At 27.7% G+C, this 14,522-nt stretch overlaps 3 protein-coding genes across 5 annotated transcripts; 1 reads left to right on the top strand and 2 right to left on the bottom strand.

Annotated features, from left to right (window-relative positions):
- Window positions 1-2,332: 2,332 nt before the first annotated feature.
- Window positions 2,333-5,536, top strand: LOC101513308 (ACT domain-containing protein ACR9-like). Of its 3 annotated transcripts, none has more exons than XM_027332908.2 (6): window positions 2,333-2,627; window positions 2,825-2,980; window positions 3,081-3,186; window positions 3,462-3,816; window positions 4,512-4,796; window positions 5,202-5,536. In XM_027332908.2, exons 1-6 carry the CDS (start codon window positions 2,462-2,464, stop codon window positions 5,346-5,348), a joined length of 1,215 nt encoding a protein of 404 aa, XP_027188709.1. In that variant the 5' UTR covers window positions 2,333-2,461; the 3' UTR covers window positions 5,349-5,536. The 3 variants fall into 3 exon arrangements, with proteins under 3 accessions (XP_027188709.1, XP_004487024.1, XP_004487026.1); XM_004486967.4 differs by having other exon boundaries at window positions 2,334-2,627; window positions 2,765-2,980; XM_004486969.4 differs by lacking the exon at window positions 2,825-2,980 and having other exon boundaries at window positions 2,334-2,627.
- Window positions 5,537-5,633: 97 nt separating this feature from the next.
- Window positions 5,634-6,049, bottom strand: LOC101505814 (uncharacterized). Its single transcript, XM_004487189.3, has one exon. The coding sequence runs from the start codon at window positions 5,987-5,989 to the stop codon at window positions 5,648-5,650; it is 342 nt and encodes a 113-aa protein (XP_004487246.1). The 5' UTR covers window positions 5,990-6,049; the 3' UTR covers window positions 5,634-5,647.
- Window positions 6,050-8,999: 2,950 nt separating this feature from the next.
- Window positions 9,000-9,818, bottom strand: LOC101514067 (probable histone H2A.1). The gene is made up of 2 exons (XM_004486970.4): window positions 9,518-9,818; window positions 9,000-9,385 (listed from the first exon to the last, which is right to left on the bottom strand). The coding sequence occupies exons 1-2, from the start codon at window positions 9,725-9,727 to the stop codon at window positions 9,146-9,148; spliced, it is 450 nt and encodes a 149-aa protein (XP_004487027.1). The 5' UTR covers window positions 9,728-9,818; the 3' UTR covers window positions 9,000-9,145.
- Between the last annotated feature and the right edge of the window lie 4,704 nt (window positions 9,819-14,522).

Genomic DNA, 14,522 nt, shown 5'->3' with positions numbered 1-14,522 from the left:
TCAGAAATTTTTTATTTTTGTAATTTAAATAATAACATATCAATAGTTAATACATTTAGATGCTTTTATATTATGAAATTGAATATTACGTCATTTAAAATGTCATAATATTATTTATTAGTTTAAAAATATGAAAGAAATATTAAAATTGGTTATTCTTAAAATAAATGGATTAATTTTGTGAATTTATAAAAATAAAATAATCAAAATTATAATTCAACTTTTAGAGTGTGTTTGATTGTAAGAAGAAATAGAAAAAAGATAGAGAAGTGAGAAAGAGCGTGAGAAGAAGAGTGTGAGAAGAGAGAAAGATGTGACAAATATAGTTGATTTGACGTATTGTTTGAAATAAGAGAAAGAGAAAAGAAATAGAAGAGAGAAAAAGTTGATTAATTTTGAAAGTATTAAAATACCCTTTAATTAAATATTACCATCAAATTTAATCTAATTTAATTTTTATATAAATTCTATTAAATTAATTATTTCAATAAGTTTTAAACCTGAAATTTTAATTCATAACATTAAATTAATTATTAATCACTTAATTTAATTGATTTATATTATTTTATTTATATATAATTTATTTACAGTTCATTATATTTAATATTTTATCAGTGTCTAAACAATTCAGTTATATTTTAATTCAAAATAATCATGTATCCCTCACCTCATAAATTTCAACAAAACTATTTTTTTACGTTAAAATAATTTATGGGTTTTGAATATATAAAAAAAATATGTGTTATTACAACAACAACAAAAATAAAAAATTGAGAAAAAACATGCACTTCTCTCACTTTTTTCTTAGCCGTGAAGATAAATAAAAAGTAGGTAGAATTTCCCATTTTTTATCACTCTCATCTCTTTTCATGTTCAACCAAAGAGTTTGTCTCTCTTTACAAACTCTTTTCTAGAAAACATACCCTTAAAAGATCCAAATAACTTACTTATACTGTACCAGAGTTACTCAAGACAAATGGTTGAATGAAATAGTATTAAAAAAAATTATAAACTGTTTTTTAAATTATTAAATGTGTTAACAATGTTTTTACAAAAGTACTCTAGTTACTTTCATTTTAAAAATTTAGACTGTTTAGTATTTAAGAATTCGAGACAACTATTAATTAAGTGAAAAAAATATGAGTCCTAATTATTAAATGACAATTTTAGTATTATAATATGAATATAATAATTATGAAGCATGTACATTTAAAACACATTACAGATATCTTTCTTTTCTAAATCCTATTTTTTTATTAATGTAGTTTAGATATTTCATTTAAAAGTATAAATAATAACAATAATAAATAGTTTAATTATATAACAAAGTTCAATTATTCTGTCACTTTTGTAGGTTCATAAAATATTTTGCGAGTTTGCTTTATAATTATTTGTTTTTATTATTTGTTTAATATATATATTTGTCACTGGAGTAATTTTATAGTAAATATTTCAATTTAAAAAATTAAAATAAACATACTGTTATTAATATTATACTATAATATATATATATACACATTTAAAAATAATATAAGCTCCTATAATTCAAAAAATTATCTTTTAAAACGACATTTGAAAAAAAAAAGTTATGTCGAACAACATTCAATTTTAATTAAATATATATTTGACACATTGAGGAATTATTATATTTTCTCTCTCAAAATGAATGATAAACAAACAAAAATAGATACATTATGGACATTAAAAATGTTGGTTGAGTACATTTAATATATACAATTAATAATAGAAAAAAATAAAATAATACTTATTTTAGAAGTATTATGATTAAAATATATATTAATTTTATTTATATATAATTCTAGATAGAAATTAACTTTATTTATAAAAAAATTCTATCATTTCATATGTTGGTCAAAAATGATATTTATACTATATCTATATTATATCTATATGATATCCATTAATCAGATATTCAACAAATTTTTAAATATTTACATATATTAGTAGATACAGATAGATATTATTTTTAAATAAAAAATCTATTTATATACAAATTCTTTTTTATAATTATGAAGAAAAAAATTAACTATTTTATCAACACATAAATAAAATTTAAAATAAAATTTCATGATAAATACTATTAATACACTAGTGCATAAAGAAAAAATATTACAACATACTAATTTAAGTAATGTATTATTGAATACGGATATATACAAATACTAATATGACTAAATTTGACTCGGAATCTGGTTCTATCCATATATAGTGATCCCTAGACAGTTAATATTAATTAACATAACAACATGAAAGTCTATAAATAAATAAAAATAAAGTCCATAGCCTTCCAAAAATAAAAGTAGAGTAGAGCGGTGGCTAAAGTAAACCATCAATACCCCGCCACATCACACTCTTGAGTCTTCGCGAATGCCGACGTGGACCCTACAATGCATTGTAAATAGATTTCTGCATTCGCCAAGCACCTATCCGTTTGATTTCTATGATGAGGGTGCCCAGCGACGACGAAAACGACGCCGTTCAAATTCAGCATGGAAACAACCCCGATGATCCTTTCATTATCACTATCAATTGCCCTGACAAGACCGGTCTCGGTTGCGATCTCTGCAGATTCATTCTCGACTTTGGTCTTTGCATTCTCAAAGGAGGTAAATAATATTATTATCATTCAATTCTACCTAGATTCATTCTCAACTTTCATATCAATTCATTCATATAATTTTTTTAACTCTTTAAATTTAAATTAATGTTCAAGTTGAATCAATCATATGAATATATTATTCAGATTTTTCAACTGATGGCGTGTGGTGCTACATTGTATTGTGGGTTATTCCACAATCTGTAGTATTGCTTCCTATCAATTGTTCTTATTTGAAAGACCGTCTTCGAGCAATTTGTCCTCCATGTTTAGCCTCATTTTATCTCGTCCACAAACCCAAGACATCCTCTCCTCTTTATCTATTGAAGTTCTGTTGCCTTGATCGAAAGGGATTACTACACGGTAATCAAAATATCTTTGCTAGAAATGATCTTCCATATGTATATTTTGATTATTCTCTTATGTAATTGTGCTTATTATACTTTCGTTGATATTGTTCTAGATGTAACAAAAGTCTTGTGTGAGCTTGAACTTACAATTCAAAGGCTGAAAGTGACTACAACCCCGGATAGCAAAGTCTTGGACCTCTTTTTCATAACAGACAACTTGTGAGTGATGTTTTTGATTTATACAAAGTATAGAATAGAATGTGAAGCTTTTCTAAATGCCTTTGTGGACTATACTGCTAGTGCTGACGGATCTTCATATAACTTAGGGATTAAAATGACGGATTTCATATACTTCAGGGAGTACTTATTATTTTTAAATACTTTAAGGATTTAAATGGAGAGAGTGATACTTTAAAGACTAAACTAATGGTTTGTTCATTTTATTTCAAGTGACTTCTACGGCGTATAAGTAACAAGATTTGCTTCAATTACAGGGAACTTCTGCACACACGAAAGCGACAAGATGAGACATGTAAAAGATTAAATGCTGTTTTAGGAGATTCGTGTATCATTTGTGAACTTCAATTGGCAGGATCGGAGTATGAATACAATCATGGACATGGTATCTCTCTGTCTCCTATGCTAGCGAAGGAACTATTTCAGTGTGAGTTGTCAGATAACCAAGTTCGTTCGCAAGCTCTTAGCTCAGATATGAAAAAGTTGAAGAAATCCAATGTAACAGTAGACAATTCCTTAAGCCCGGTTCATACACTACTTCAAATACGATGTGTCGATCACAAGGGTCTTCTTTATGACATTATGAGAACTTTGAAAGACATGAATTTGAAGGTATATATTTTTCTTTCTTTATCAGAATCATTTGTAACTCAATGATCATATATATCAGCATAACATGTCCTTGAAGGATATATGTATAACATCTTTGTTTGATCAAGTTATGATAGATTGCAGTTGTTAACATGGTGTACATTAATGTGCCATTTCTGTTGGTAGAAAAATAGCAAGTTGCTCATTCAATCAGACAAAAAATATCATAACCAAACATCCTTATTATAGTTTCACTTTATTTAAGAAGGAAGTAACTGAATGAAGCTAACAAATTTTATCACAACTGTCTGTTTGTAATCTAAGTTTGTGTGTTTGTAATCCAAGTTTGTGATTCAGTCAAGTCTGAGCAATAAATACTACAATTAATCCATCTGATTACCTTGCTTATTTTATCGGATTTAATATGAACTTTAATGCTTTATATTAGGTTATAGCAGTTAATTGACTTCCTAATCAAGTAGTCCTAGTGTTTTCAGTTCCAATTTTGCAGTTTTTAGTAGTTCTAGCAGTTTTTAGTGATTGATTAGATGGTGCGAATTTATGAAATATCTTTCACATATCTCCAATCATTCATAGAATCATAGTATCTTACAGAATTATTTATTTGTATGAAAATGGAAATTGTGTTGAATTTGTATCTACACTGGAAACTATAACATCATAGCAGTTTAGTGACACTTAAAAAAAAATTGCAGATTTCGTATGGCCGATTTTCACCAAATGCCAAGGGGTGTCGTGATTTAGACATATTTATTCAGCAGAAAGATGGGAAAAAGATTTTGGATCACGAGAAGCAGAGTGCACTATGTTCTCGTTTGAAACTGGAAATGCTTCACCCATTGCGAGTTATCATTGCAGACCGAGGACCGGATACTGAACTATTGGTCGCTAATCCAGTTGAGCTGTCGGGAAAGGGAAGACCTCGAGTTTTTTATGATGTTACATTGGCTCTCAAAACACTCGGTATTTGCGTTTTCTCGGTAAGAAAATTCAGAAATGAAATCTTAAATCTATAATGTCTTTGTTCCTATAAAAATGTGACTGAATTTCAAAATATACGCATTGATATATCAGGCTGAATAGGTCTGTATGTTCAGCTTGGTTCTTTCTATATATAATTTGCTGCCCTCATTGCAAGAAATTGTTGTAGTTTCAGTGCAACGATATTCTGTGGCCTAGATTTCTATTGCTTTCCATGCATGTCATTAATCATATATGTTACTATCCATTAGTTACACAATAAATTGTTTGGTTTTATGAAAGACTCTAGGAATTTTTTGATAGTTACAATAGATTCGTAGACCAGGTGTACTGATCCTTTTCAAATGTAAAAATTTTTTATATGATCCTTTCCTTATAATCCTTTAATTCCTTTTGTGTGTTAGGCTGAAGTTGGAAGGCATTCTGCGTCAGAGCGTGAATGGGAAGTCTACAGATTTCTTTTGGATGAGAACTGTGAATTTCAATTAACAGGTGTTGTTGCTAGAAATCAGATTGTAAATAGAGTTAGGAGAACATTAATGGGTTGGTAAATAGTATTTATTCAATACAATATGTAGTATCTGGTGTTGCAATGTGCTTTGTGTAGCCAATGAGTGTTTGCTTTGTAAATTCTTCGTGCTGATCATTAGTTATATGCCTTGTAATTCCAGTTGTGTGTATATATTCTTGGTCTTCTTTATATTACAAATGAATGGCAAAATAACATATTTAATGATTCTATCTTGGTATAATAAGTGAAAGAATTCGATACATAATGTAAAAGTATTGATCAATCCTTATCCAAATAAATACTATAATTCTATCTTGGTATAAGTGAATGAATCCGACATCATGCCGAAAGCAGAGAACGGAGCAGGCAAGTTGAAGCAGAAACAACCAGAGCAGCAAACAACGTTGGCAAGAAGAAATCAAAGTGGGAGCTGCTAACAACAGCATGTTCCGGCAAGCAAACCATCTCCGTTGGAGAATCGAATGGAATCCTCACAAATTGATGACGATGACATGGCTTCGAGGACGATGAAAATTGAGATACTGCAAACATAAAAGCCAAGCTGGGTGCCAACGACACCAACACCACAGTAACAATCAAAAGTACCGTCCACGTGGTGGCATAGGGCAGTGTGGACCCCACTCGCCGGAATATTGAATGGAAGCAAACTAGACTAGACATCGTGAATGATCATTAAAACGGATAAACAACAACCTAAGTACTATTTATGAACAAGTCTTGGTGACTGAGAAGTTAATGAAAAAATGGATAGTTATTATTATTATCATTGAAATGATAATTATTGGGTGGCACTAACTAACTAGAAGAGGTGGCGTGGATGCACGTTTACAAAACTTAATTTCTTGCACTATGACGCAACTGTGTTTGTGGTAAAGTCTTGTACTTTTGGTTTAACGGTTTTTTTTTTGGGTAAATAAGCATTTTTTTCACTTATAATTAATTAAGATTATTATTAACTTTAAACGTGTTGATTCATTACTTGATCTGTACTGATCAGCTCGGTTGAGGCTTTTTCAGGGTCAAAACCTCAATTATGTTATTTGGTATATAATTAATTTAAAGCTTGCGGGGTGGTAGTCTACAAGTTTTTTTCAAATAAAGTTTTATAGCTACATTCACTCCTATATTATTGAGGAGACTTACTTGAAGAACTAAGACCTAAGTTATGTACCAATAAAGTGTACCACATTTGGCAAATAAACGGTTCCATTAAGCAATGTAGTAATAGATTAATTACGATTCTTTTGCATGAATGAGCAATTGTTGATAGATGTCAATTTTTTAAATGAATCTCTCAACTTTAACTTATTAGTAGAAATAAATGAAATTAAATTTAATACTATAAATATTAAATTTAATCATTAAATATCATAATATTTTTTAATCGATAGGAAAAGATTTAACAAGTGATTGTCTACCTTAACGAGTGAATTTTCTCATTTGATGTACAAAGATAGATAGATTGGCTAGTTAAATTTGTATGAATCTAACAGACAAAGATTGAATGAAGGAGAAGTGGATGCTATGAAACCATATTAGTATTGTATGTTGGATTGTCATAAGGGAAGAAGATGAAATGAAATGAAACCAAACGAAACCTATAAGTGTAATAAGTATGAGTAACATTCCAGAAGATGGTAGATAAAAGGGTGCCTTCACATGTTAGGTGAGAATAGGAGAGATCATAGGAACCATGAATTGTAGAGAAGTGGTTCATCTTGTTTCAGTAAAAGTTAAATTGTATATTTAGTTTTTCTATGTTTGATTTAGTTTTTGAATAGGTTTTTTATGTTTTTTTTAACTAATCTTTTAAATGATACTTTGTTGGCAACATTAACTTTTATATTATTATTGATCGTTTGTAAAAATGTCATTTTTCGTTAGTTTTGTTAAAAAAATGACACATGGTCGTATCAATGATGCTAGGTGCATATCAACGTGGAAGTAGTAAACTATAAAAGTAAATGATTTTCGAATTGATCCTTTAAATTTTAGAAAAACACATTTATATTCTTTTAAGTTCAAATTAATTTTCGCTCAAGTCCAATTTTTATCTTTTACCTTTTTATCTTCCTTTTCATCTACTTTTTATTCTACTTCATCTTTAAATAATCTAAAATTCAAAATCAGTAATTCTAATAGAAAAACTGTAAATGTTGATCATGTGAGTTAGAGAAAAATCAAAACAATAAATTTATTATTTCAACAAGAATTAAAAAAATTAGTTATTGTAAATAAAGAGAAATTCACCATAAATCCACTAAATATAAATTAAGTTATTCATACGTCCGATAACTGAATCAAACATAAAAGTCAAAAAGTGTCATTTAATGTAAATTTTTTATAGTGTTATAGTATTTGTACTCTCAATTTGAAAAATATTCAGACATTTGAGAGAAGTAATTTTAATATTTGTATTCATGCATATACTTAAATATTCATATGAGTCGTATTGAATTATTAAAATAAATCAATAAATAATAAAATATAATTATTAACTCAAACATTCTTAGACAATACACATCTTTATGTGTGTGATTGGTATTTGTAAGAAACATAATATTGGATTACATTATATTTGTTCCATATTCCAAATGTATAAATAATTTATTCATTTTTAATGGATTTATGGTGAATTTCTCATTATTTACAACAACTCATTTTTAATTCTTGTAATAATGATTGATTTATTGTTTATTGGAATATCAAATTTGGGGTTTGAGGTAATTTAAAGATGAAGTGAAAGAGGAAGTTGGTGAATAGGAAGAAGATGAAGAGGTAAAAGATACATATTAAATCAAAACGAAAGTTAATTTAAACTTAAAAGATCATAAGTGTATTTTCCAAAATTTAAATGAAAAATCTTACAATCATTTACTTTTATAATTTATCGCATCAACATTGTTATGCACACATGTATAGTAATAGTCAAATAGTATTTCTTTTAACGAAAAATACATATTTACAAATAGACAATAACATTATATATATATATATATATATATATATATATATGCCCTAATCAAAAATTAGACAAAACACAAAAGACTAAACGGGCATTTTATTCTTTAAGATCCATGAGATGCTATGATATGAACTAATGTATATCGAAAAATAGAGTTTCTAGGTACACCCTAATGTGATTTCAGAACAAATTATTTCAGCAAATTACAAGTTTCAAAAAATACCCAATTCGAAAAGAGTAAACCACCAAAAAAGTAAGATGTTGTCACTTAATCTAAATCATCAAATTAATCTCCAATAAAACAATTTATGAAAATTAGTTAATCACCATTAAAACATAAGAATAAAACTAATATTACGTGTATACGCACAAATTGTGTTTCATTTGAATCTTAGTGAAAACAATCTACAGTTTCATTAAATAAAATGATGATAAAAATTAAAATTCACTGTCAATAATAAATCCTTTATAGAATTACAAACACGATTAAACTCAAGATTCAAGTAATAACCCAAACAATATTATTAACTAAAAATGACGAGTTATAAATTCTTAACAAGAAGAATAACCCTATGTTTCACGGCTCATTTCAACAAATAACCGGTTATTATACGTCTGTGAAAATCAGTACTTCATTTCCGAATTTAAAGCAAACGCAAAAGAAACACTGTTTGGAAGACAACTATAAATTTGGATCATAAACAATAACATAAAAACAAGTTGTTTTCATAGATGAATTAAAACTTCTACATGAGAAACATTCGAGATCCAACTTACACAGCTTCAAACACATTAAATATTTCAATAACAAAATACAACCCTAAACTTAGATATACAAATAGAAACTAAATCTAAGCCTTCTTTGGAGACTTCACAGCCTTAGATGGAGATTTTGGTTCCTTCACAGCTCTCTCATTCTTCTTAGGCAATAGTATCGGGTTGATATTAGGAAGAACACCACCATGAGCAATAGTAACACCAGCAAGCAATTTTCCAAGCTCTTCATCGTTCCTCACAGCTAACAAAACATGTCTAGGAATAATTCTATTCTTCTTGTTGTCACGTGCTGCATTTCCAGCCAACTCAAGCACCTTCACATAAATCAAATTTCAATTTCATCAAATTAGGGTTCCATTTCAAAAATCCCTAAATCATAGCAATTAGAGAGAGAGAGAGAGAGAGAGAGAGAGAGAGAAATAAGAAATAAGAATAAATTAATTTACCTCAGCAGCGAGATATTCGAGAACAGCAGCTAGGTAAACGGGAGCACCAGTGCCAACACGCTGAGCGTATCTACCTTTCTTCAAGTAACGGCCGATTCTTCCGACGGGGAATTGAAGACCGGCTCTGGTGGATCTTGTCACCGCCTTCTTCCTTGGTCCTCCTCCTTTCCTTCCACCAGCACCTCTCTTCGATTTTGGAGAAGTATCCATTGCAAATTTCGAACCCTAGATTCTAGCTGAGATTTCGCTGTGATGTATGAGAAATGGAGAAGAATCGATGATTGTGAGAAAATAATGGAAAATGCGGCTTGGTCTTATACTGTCACGGTCTCTGTAAGGAACTTGCCTTGAAAACATTTACGCCGTTCGATTAGACGTTATCTATGGCTCACTATCGCTTACGTGGCTATCCGTGTCTCTTAAAACGGACCAATGGAATCCAATTAGACTCTGTGGACATTTTATTGAATTATAATTTTTAGAAATAACTTAATTCTTTGATTTTAAGTTTTATAATTTTGAATTAGAAAGAAAAAAAAGGTCCTATCATATTTTTTAATAGAAAAGTTCTGTCATTTTATATTTCATATATTTTTTATTATTTTCTTTGTCTCAAAATAATTAAGTAATTAGTTTATTTTATATATATTAAGAAAAATATATAAACGATAAGTAGATAATATACTTTTTATCATCTCTTTAATTAATATTGACACATTATAAATGTCATAAATATAATTAAATATAGTGCATTATAAATGATGTAAATAAAATTATTTAAATGATACAATTAAAAATAGTAATATAATAAAAATTGAAAGAGTCATTTAATTTTGAATTTTATAAATTAATTAATTGTTTTAGAACGGATATAATATTATTTATTTTTAAATATCATAAGTTGTAGACCAAAAATATATACGGAAATTTTTGAAAACAACAATAATATACATAACCTCAAAAGTTTACATATTTAATAATTACGATTTTCTTCTTATTTTAAAAAATATACTACCTAATCTATTGATCATAGTTACTCTTATTGAGTTACTCTATCTAAAATTAAATATCAATAAAAATAAGAGCTAAAAACTAGAGTTTTTAAATTTAATATTAAATCAAACATATTAATTTTCAATTATTCCAGAATAATATTGATGTACAAAGGTGTTTAATTACTTTTGAATTTATGTACAGGGTATTTATTAGAGCACATATTTTGAGAAAGGTTGCATTGAAAAAACAAATATCACTTAAAAGTTTTTCTTAAAAAGACGGTCGTTGCAAAATAAAACAAAAGTTTAATTGTAATTTTAATTTTTTTGTTTTTATCAATTCATAAAATTAATCTTTCAATTTTAAAATTTGATAATTTTGATTATCGTTATTAGTATTAACAACACAACTCACATTCACGGGTAGAAGAAATTGTTTTAATTGAATGCGTGTACAAATTTTTTTATAAATTAAAACTTGAGACGAAAATGGATTTTGGATGTTTAGATCCATTACGAAGATACTTTGTTAATAATATTATTGTCACTTTAAAATTTTTTAAACAAGTACATATTCAATATATTTTATTATTTTTTAAACATTATAAACTATAATTTTTTCTCTATAGAAATATAATTTTATTTTTTATTTATTTTTTTATTATATAATAATTATTATTATTCTATAGATTTAAATAAGATACACTAGCAGTAGACTTATTTTAGACAATAACCATTAATAACTCGTTATACCAAAAAAAAAAAAAACATTCAATAATTGTGTTTAATATAAAAATAGCTTAATATGATATGATTGAACAATTATGATTGGACGGCGGTGTAAAATAACCTTACACTATTAGGATAATACCTTTAAACTCTTATTCTTATAATAATTGTGATAAGTATGACATTTAAATTTCTTGTTTTATATATATGAATGTGTGCGGGACAGAAAAACCTTAATATGTCATAGTGGAAAGATAGTTTAAATCTCACATCAGATGAAAGATAAAGGGTGGTGCGAGTTTTCTCCGACTAATTGGGTGTAGGTGTGGGAGTCAAAACCAACCCAAGATCGCACAGTTATGATTTTTTAACAATGTGACATATGTTATAATAACGTCGGATAATTAATGTTCATTAAATTGCAATAAAACTTCTTAAAAACTTCAATTTCAAATATTATTTATTTTTATAATTTAATTATTGACAAATAAATAATTAATGCATATAGATATTTTATATCATAAAATTATACATCACATTATAAGTTTTTTTTTTTATTCAAAAATACGTGAGAAACCATCATAGTTTAATTTTAAGATAATTTAAAAGAGGAATGAGAGGAAAACATATCTAAATTTTGTACCGGTCAAATAAGAAATATAAGAATAGTAGTATATATTATGAAACTTATACATCCGAAACAAATTTCTACCTAAGGTAACTCCAAGGTATTTGTGTCAGCTACACCATTGTCATGCAAATTTTCTTGACATTTATGTCGTGACTATGAGTACTAGTTAATGTCTAATACATGGTAAATGCACATTAAACGTCACACCACAACTCAATTCCTTTATAGTCTTGTACCCAATGGAATAGGCCTCAAATTTTATACTCATTTTAATGTCGTGTTAAAAAAACTTCTAAAGTTGGCAACGAGAAACACCTCAACAACTTAATTGGTAAGCAAGTGTTTTAGTTGATAAAATCAAGCATAGAGTATTATATCTGTTCACTTATTTGAAAAAAATTAATAAGTAGTAATAAATGTTGGGAAGGAAAATGGCATTCAACTTATTTCATAATTAAAAGAGTATGTTTTCATTTTCATGTTGTGTTTTGTAATTTCATTTTCTTTACAACTTTTCATTTGTTTCATAGGTTATCGATAAGCTAGTCATTGGTAACAAATACTTATGCATAACTAAAACAATATTGACGACCCTAATCAAAAGTAAAAAGTACTTAGTCGTGATTAAAATATAAATAGTAGCCTTCAACATTAGTAAAAAGTATTTGTCATGGCCAATAAACTAAACATTAGTAAAATATAATTGCTAAACTCAATCATTAGTAAGAAATAATTAGTTATAGGAAAAGATCACAATAACCCTAATAAAGCAAAAATTTGATAGTCTTTCACTAAGTGTGATTGCGTTTTATAATTGAATTATATTTAATTACAAAAATTAAATAAAAAGTTAATGAATTGATTGAAATAATATTTAAAATTTATATCAGTAGTAAAATTGATCACTTGTAATAAGAAAAATATCATGGATGAGTTTCACTCTGAATCCAACATTGGTTTCTAATTTGATCCTAGTTATTAAATTACTTATTGAACTATCACCAAATTCTCTTTAATATTCTTGTCCTAATGTCTTAGTAACATAACCTATAATTCTAAAGTAACTCCTAATTCCTTAGTGGATTTAAGATTAGAATTAAGTTTGACGATACAAGAATTATTTTTTTAAACCATTGCCTTTACAATAAAATTAATTGGTTTCATGACTTGCATATATCTCTATACTACGATATCATGAAATTCTCATCTTAAGCATTCGTAAAATCCACTTTCGTTTCAAAATACAAATCGTATACATTTTAAAGTTGATAAAGCAATAAAAATCATTAAGCACATATATGAGAAAAATATTTCAATAAACTCATTCATATAACTATAAATCAAATCAGAAAAATAAACGTTTCATTTTGTTACACTCAACTCTAACAAATAGGGCTTAGTTACTCATAACATACATAGAAAAAATGTAGATTAGAAAAGAATAAAAATGCTCAAATGGTGTTAGAAATTGTCGTATTTGAGTTTTTCTGCTAGGACACAAATCTTCGCACTTCCCAATAGTCTAAAAGATCACTAGAAAATGAAGGGAAAAAAAACGCATTTTAATGTATTCTGACGCGTTCCCCGCGTCTCAGGCGCAAGATTTATGCTTCAAGCGCATATTGACAAATTCACCAGTGCAGAATTGCGCCTCAGGCGCAGCTGTTGCACTTCAGACGCACAACTTATTATGTTTGACATTTTATGCATTTTTTCTTCTTTTTTTAATCCAAATTTGACACCCGTGTCGTCATGAAAGTTGTACCTATTGATCTTAACTTCATTTGCACTTGGTTTGACTTCAATTAGACATATACAACTCCAGATATGGCTGAAATACTTCACATAGGTAATGTTGATTTCTCACCAAAATTCAACATTGCACTAAAAAAAGTAAGTAAAGTAAAACTACGAAAAATTCTTACTTAATCAATGAGGTAAGAACATAAACATTTTATTAAACCAACGAACTAAAATCAACAAAGTATATCAAATAACTTCTTACATTAACTAATGATTAAAGTTATATAAGACTAAAAACAATTAAAAAATATGCATAAGATTAATAGTCATCAAAGAGCGAGAACTATTTAGTCACAACAACAATGCACATGTAACTCCAATCTTTACTAAGAAGTGTCTAGTCACTATTAAAATACACATGTCACTCTTACCACGTGGAAAAAATACTTGGTGAAAGTTAAAAGATCATAAGTAACTCTGATCAAGAGTAATAAGTACTTTGTCACAAACAAAAGAACATTGGTAATGTTAATCACAAATAACTAGTCACAATTAAAATGATATTACTCACATAAATACTTGATAATAAGAGTTAGAAGTATTTCTTCATGGTTAGAAGATCACGAGTGACCCTAATAAAGAGTATTTCTTCATGGTTAAAATGATATTACTGAAATAAATACTCGATGATCACAAATAACGAGTATTTCTTCATGGTTAGAAGATCACAAGTAACCCTAATAAAGAGTTAGAAGTACATGTATGAGTTAGAAGTAACCCTAATAAAGAGTTAGAAGTACGTAGTCTAAAAAAATGGAGAATGAGTCAACTTAGTTATTAGTTAAAAGAAATGTTTAGTCACGCTTAAAAGAATACATGTTACCTTCATCATTAATAAAAAGTACTT

Source organism: Cicer arietinum, chromosome 1 (assembly GCF_000331145.2).
Source record: "Cicer arietinum cultivar CDC Frontier isolate Library 1 chromosome 1, Cicar.CDCFrontier_v2.0, whole genome shotgun sequence".
In the NCBI taxonomy this organism is placed as follows: Eukaryota; Viridiplantae; Streptophyta; class Magnoliopsida; order Fabales; family Fabaceae; genus Cicer; species Cicer arietinum.
Note: the sequence above shows the minus strand (reverse complement) of the source record. Positions and strands in the feature narration are given on the sequence as shown.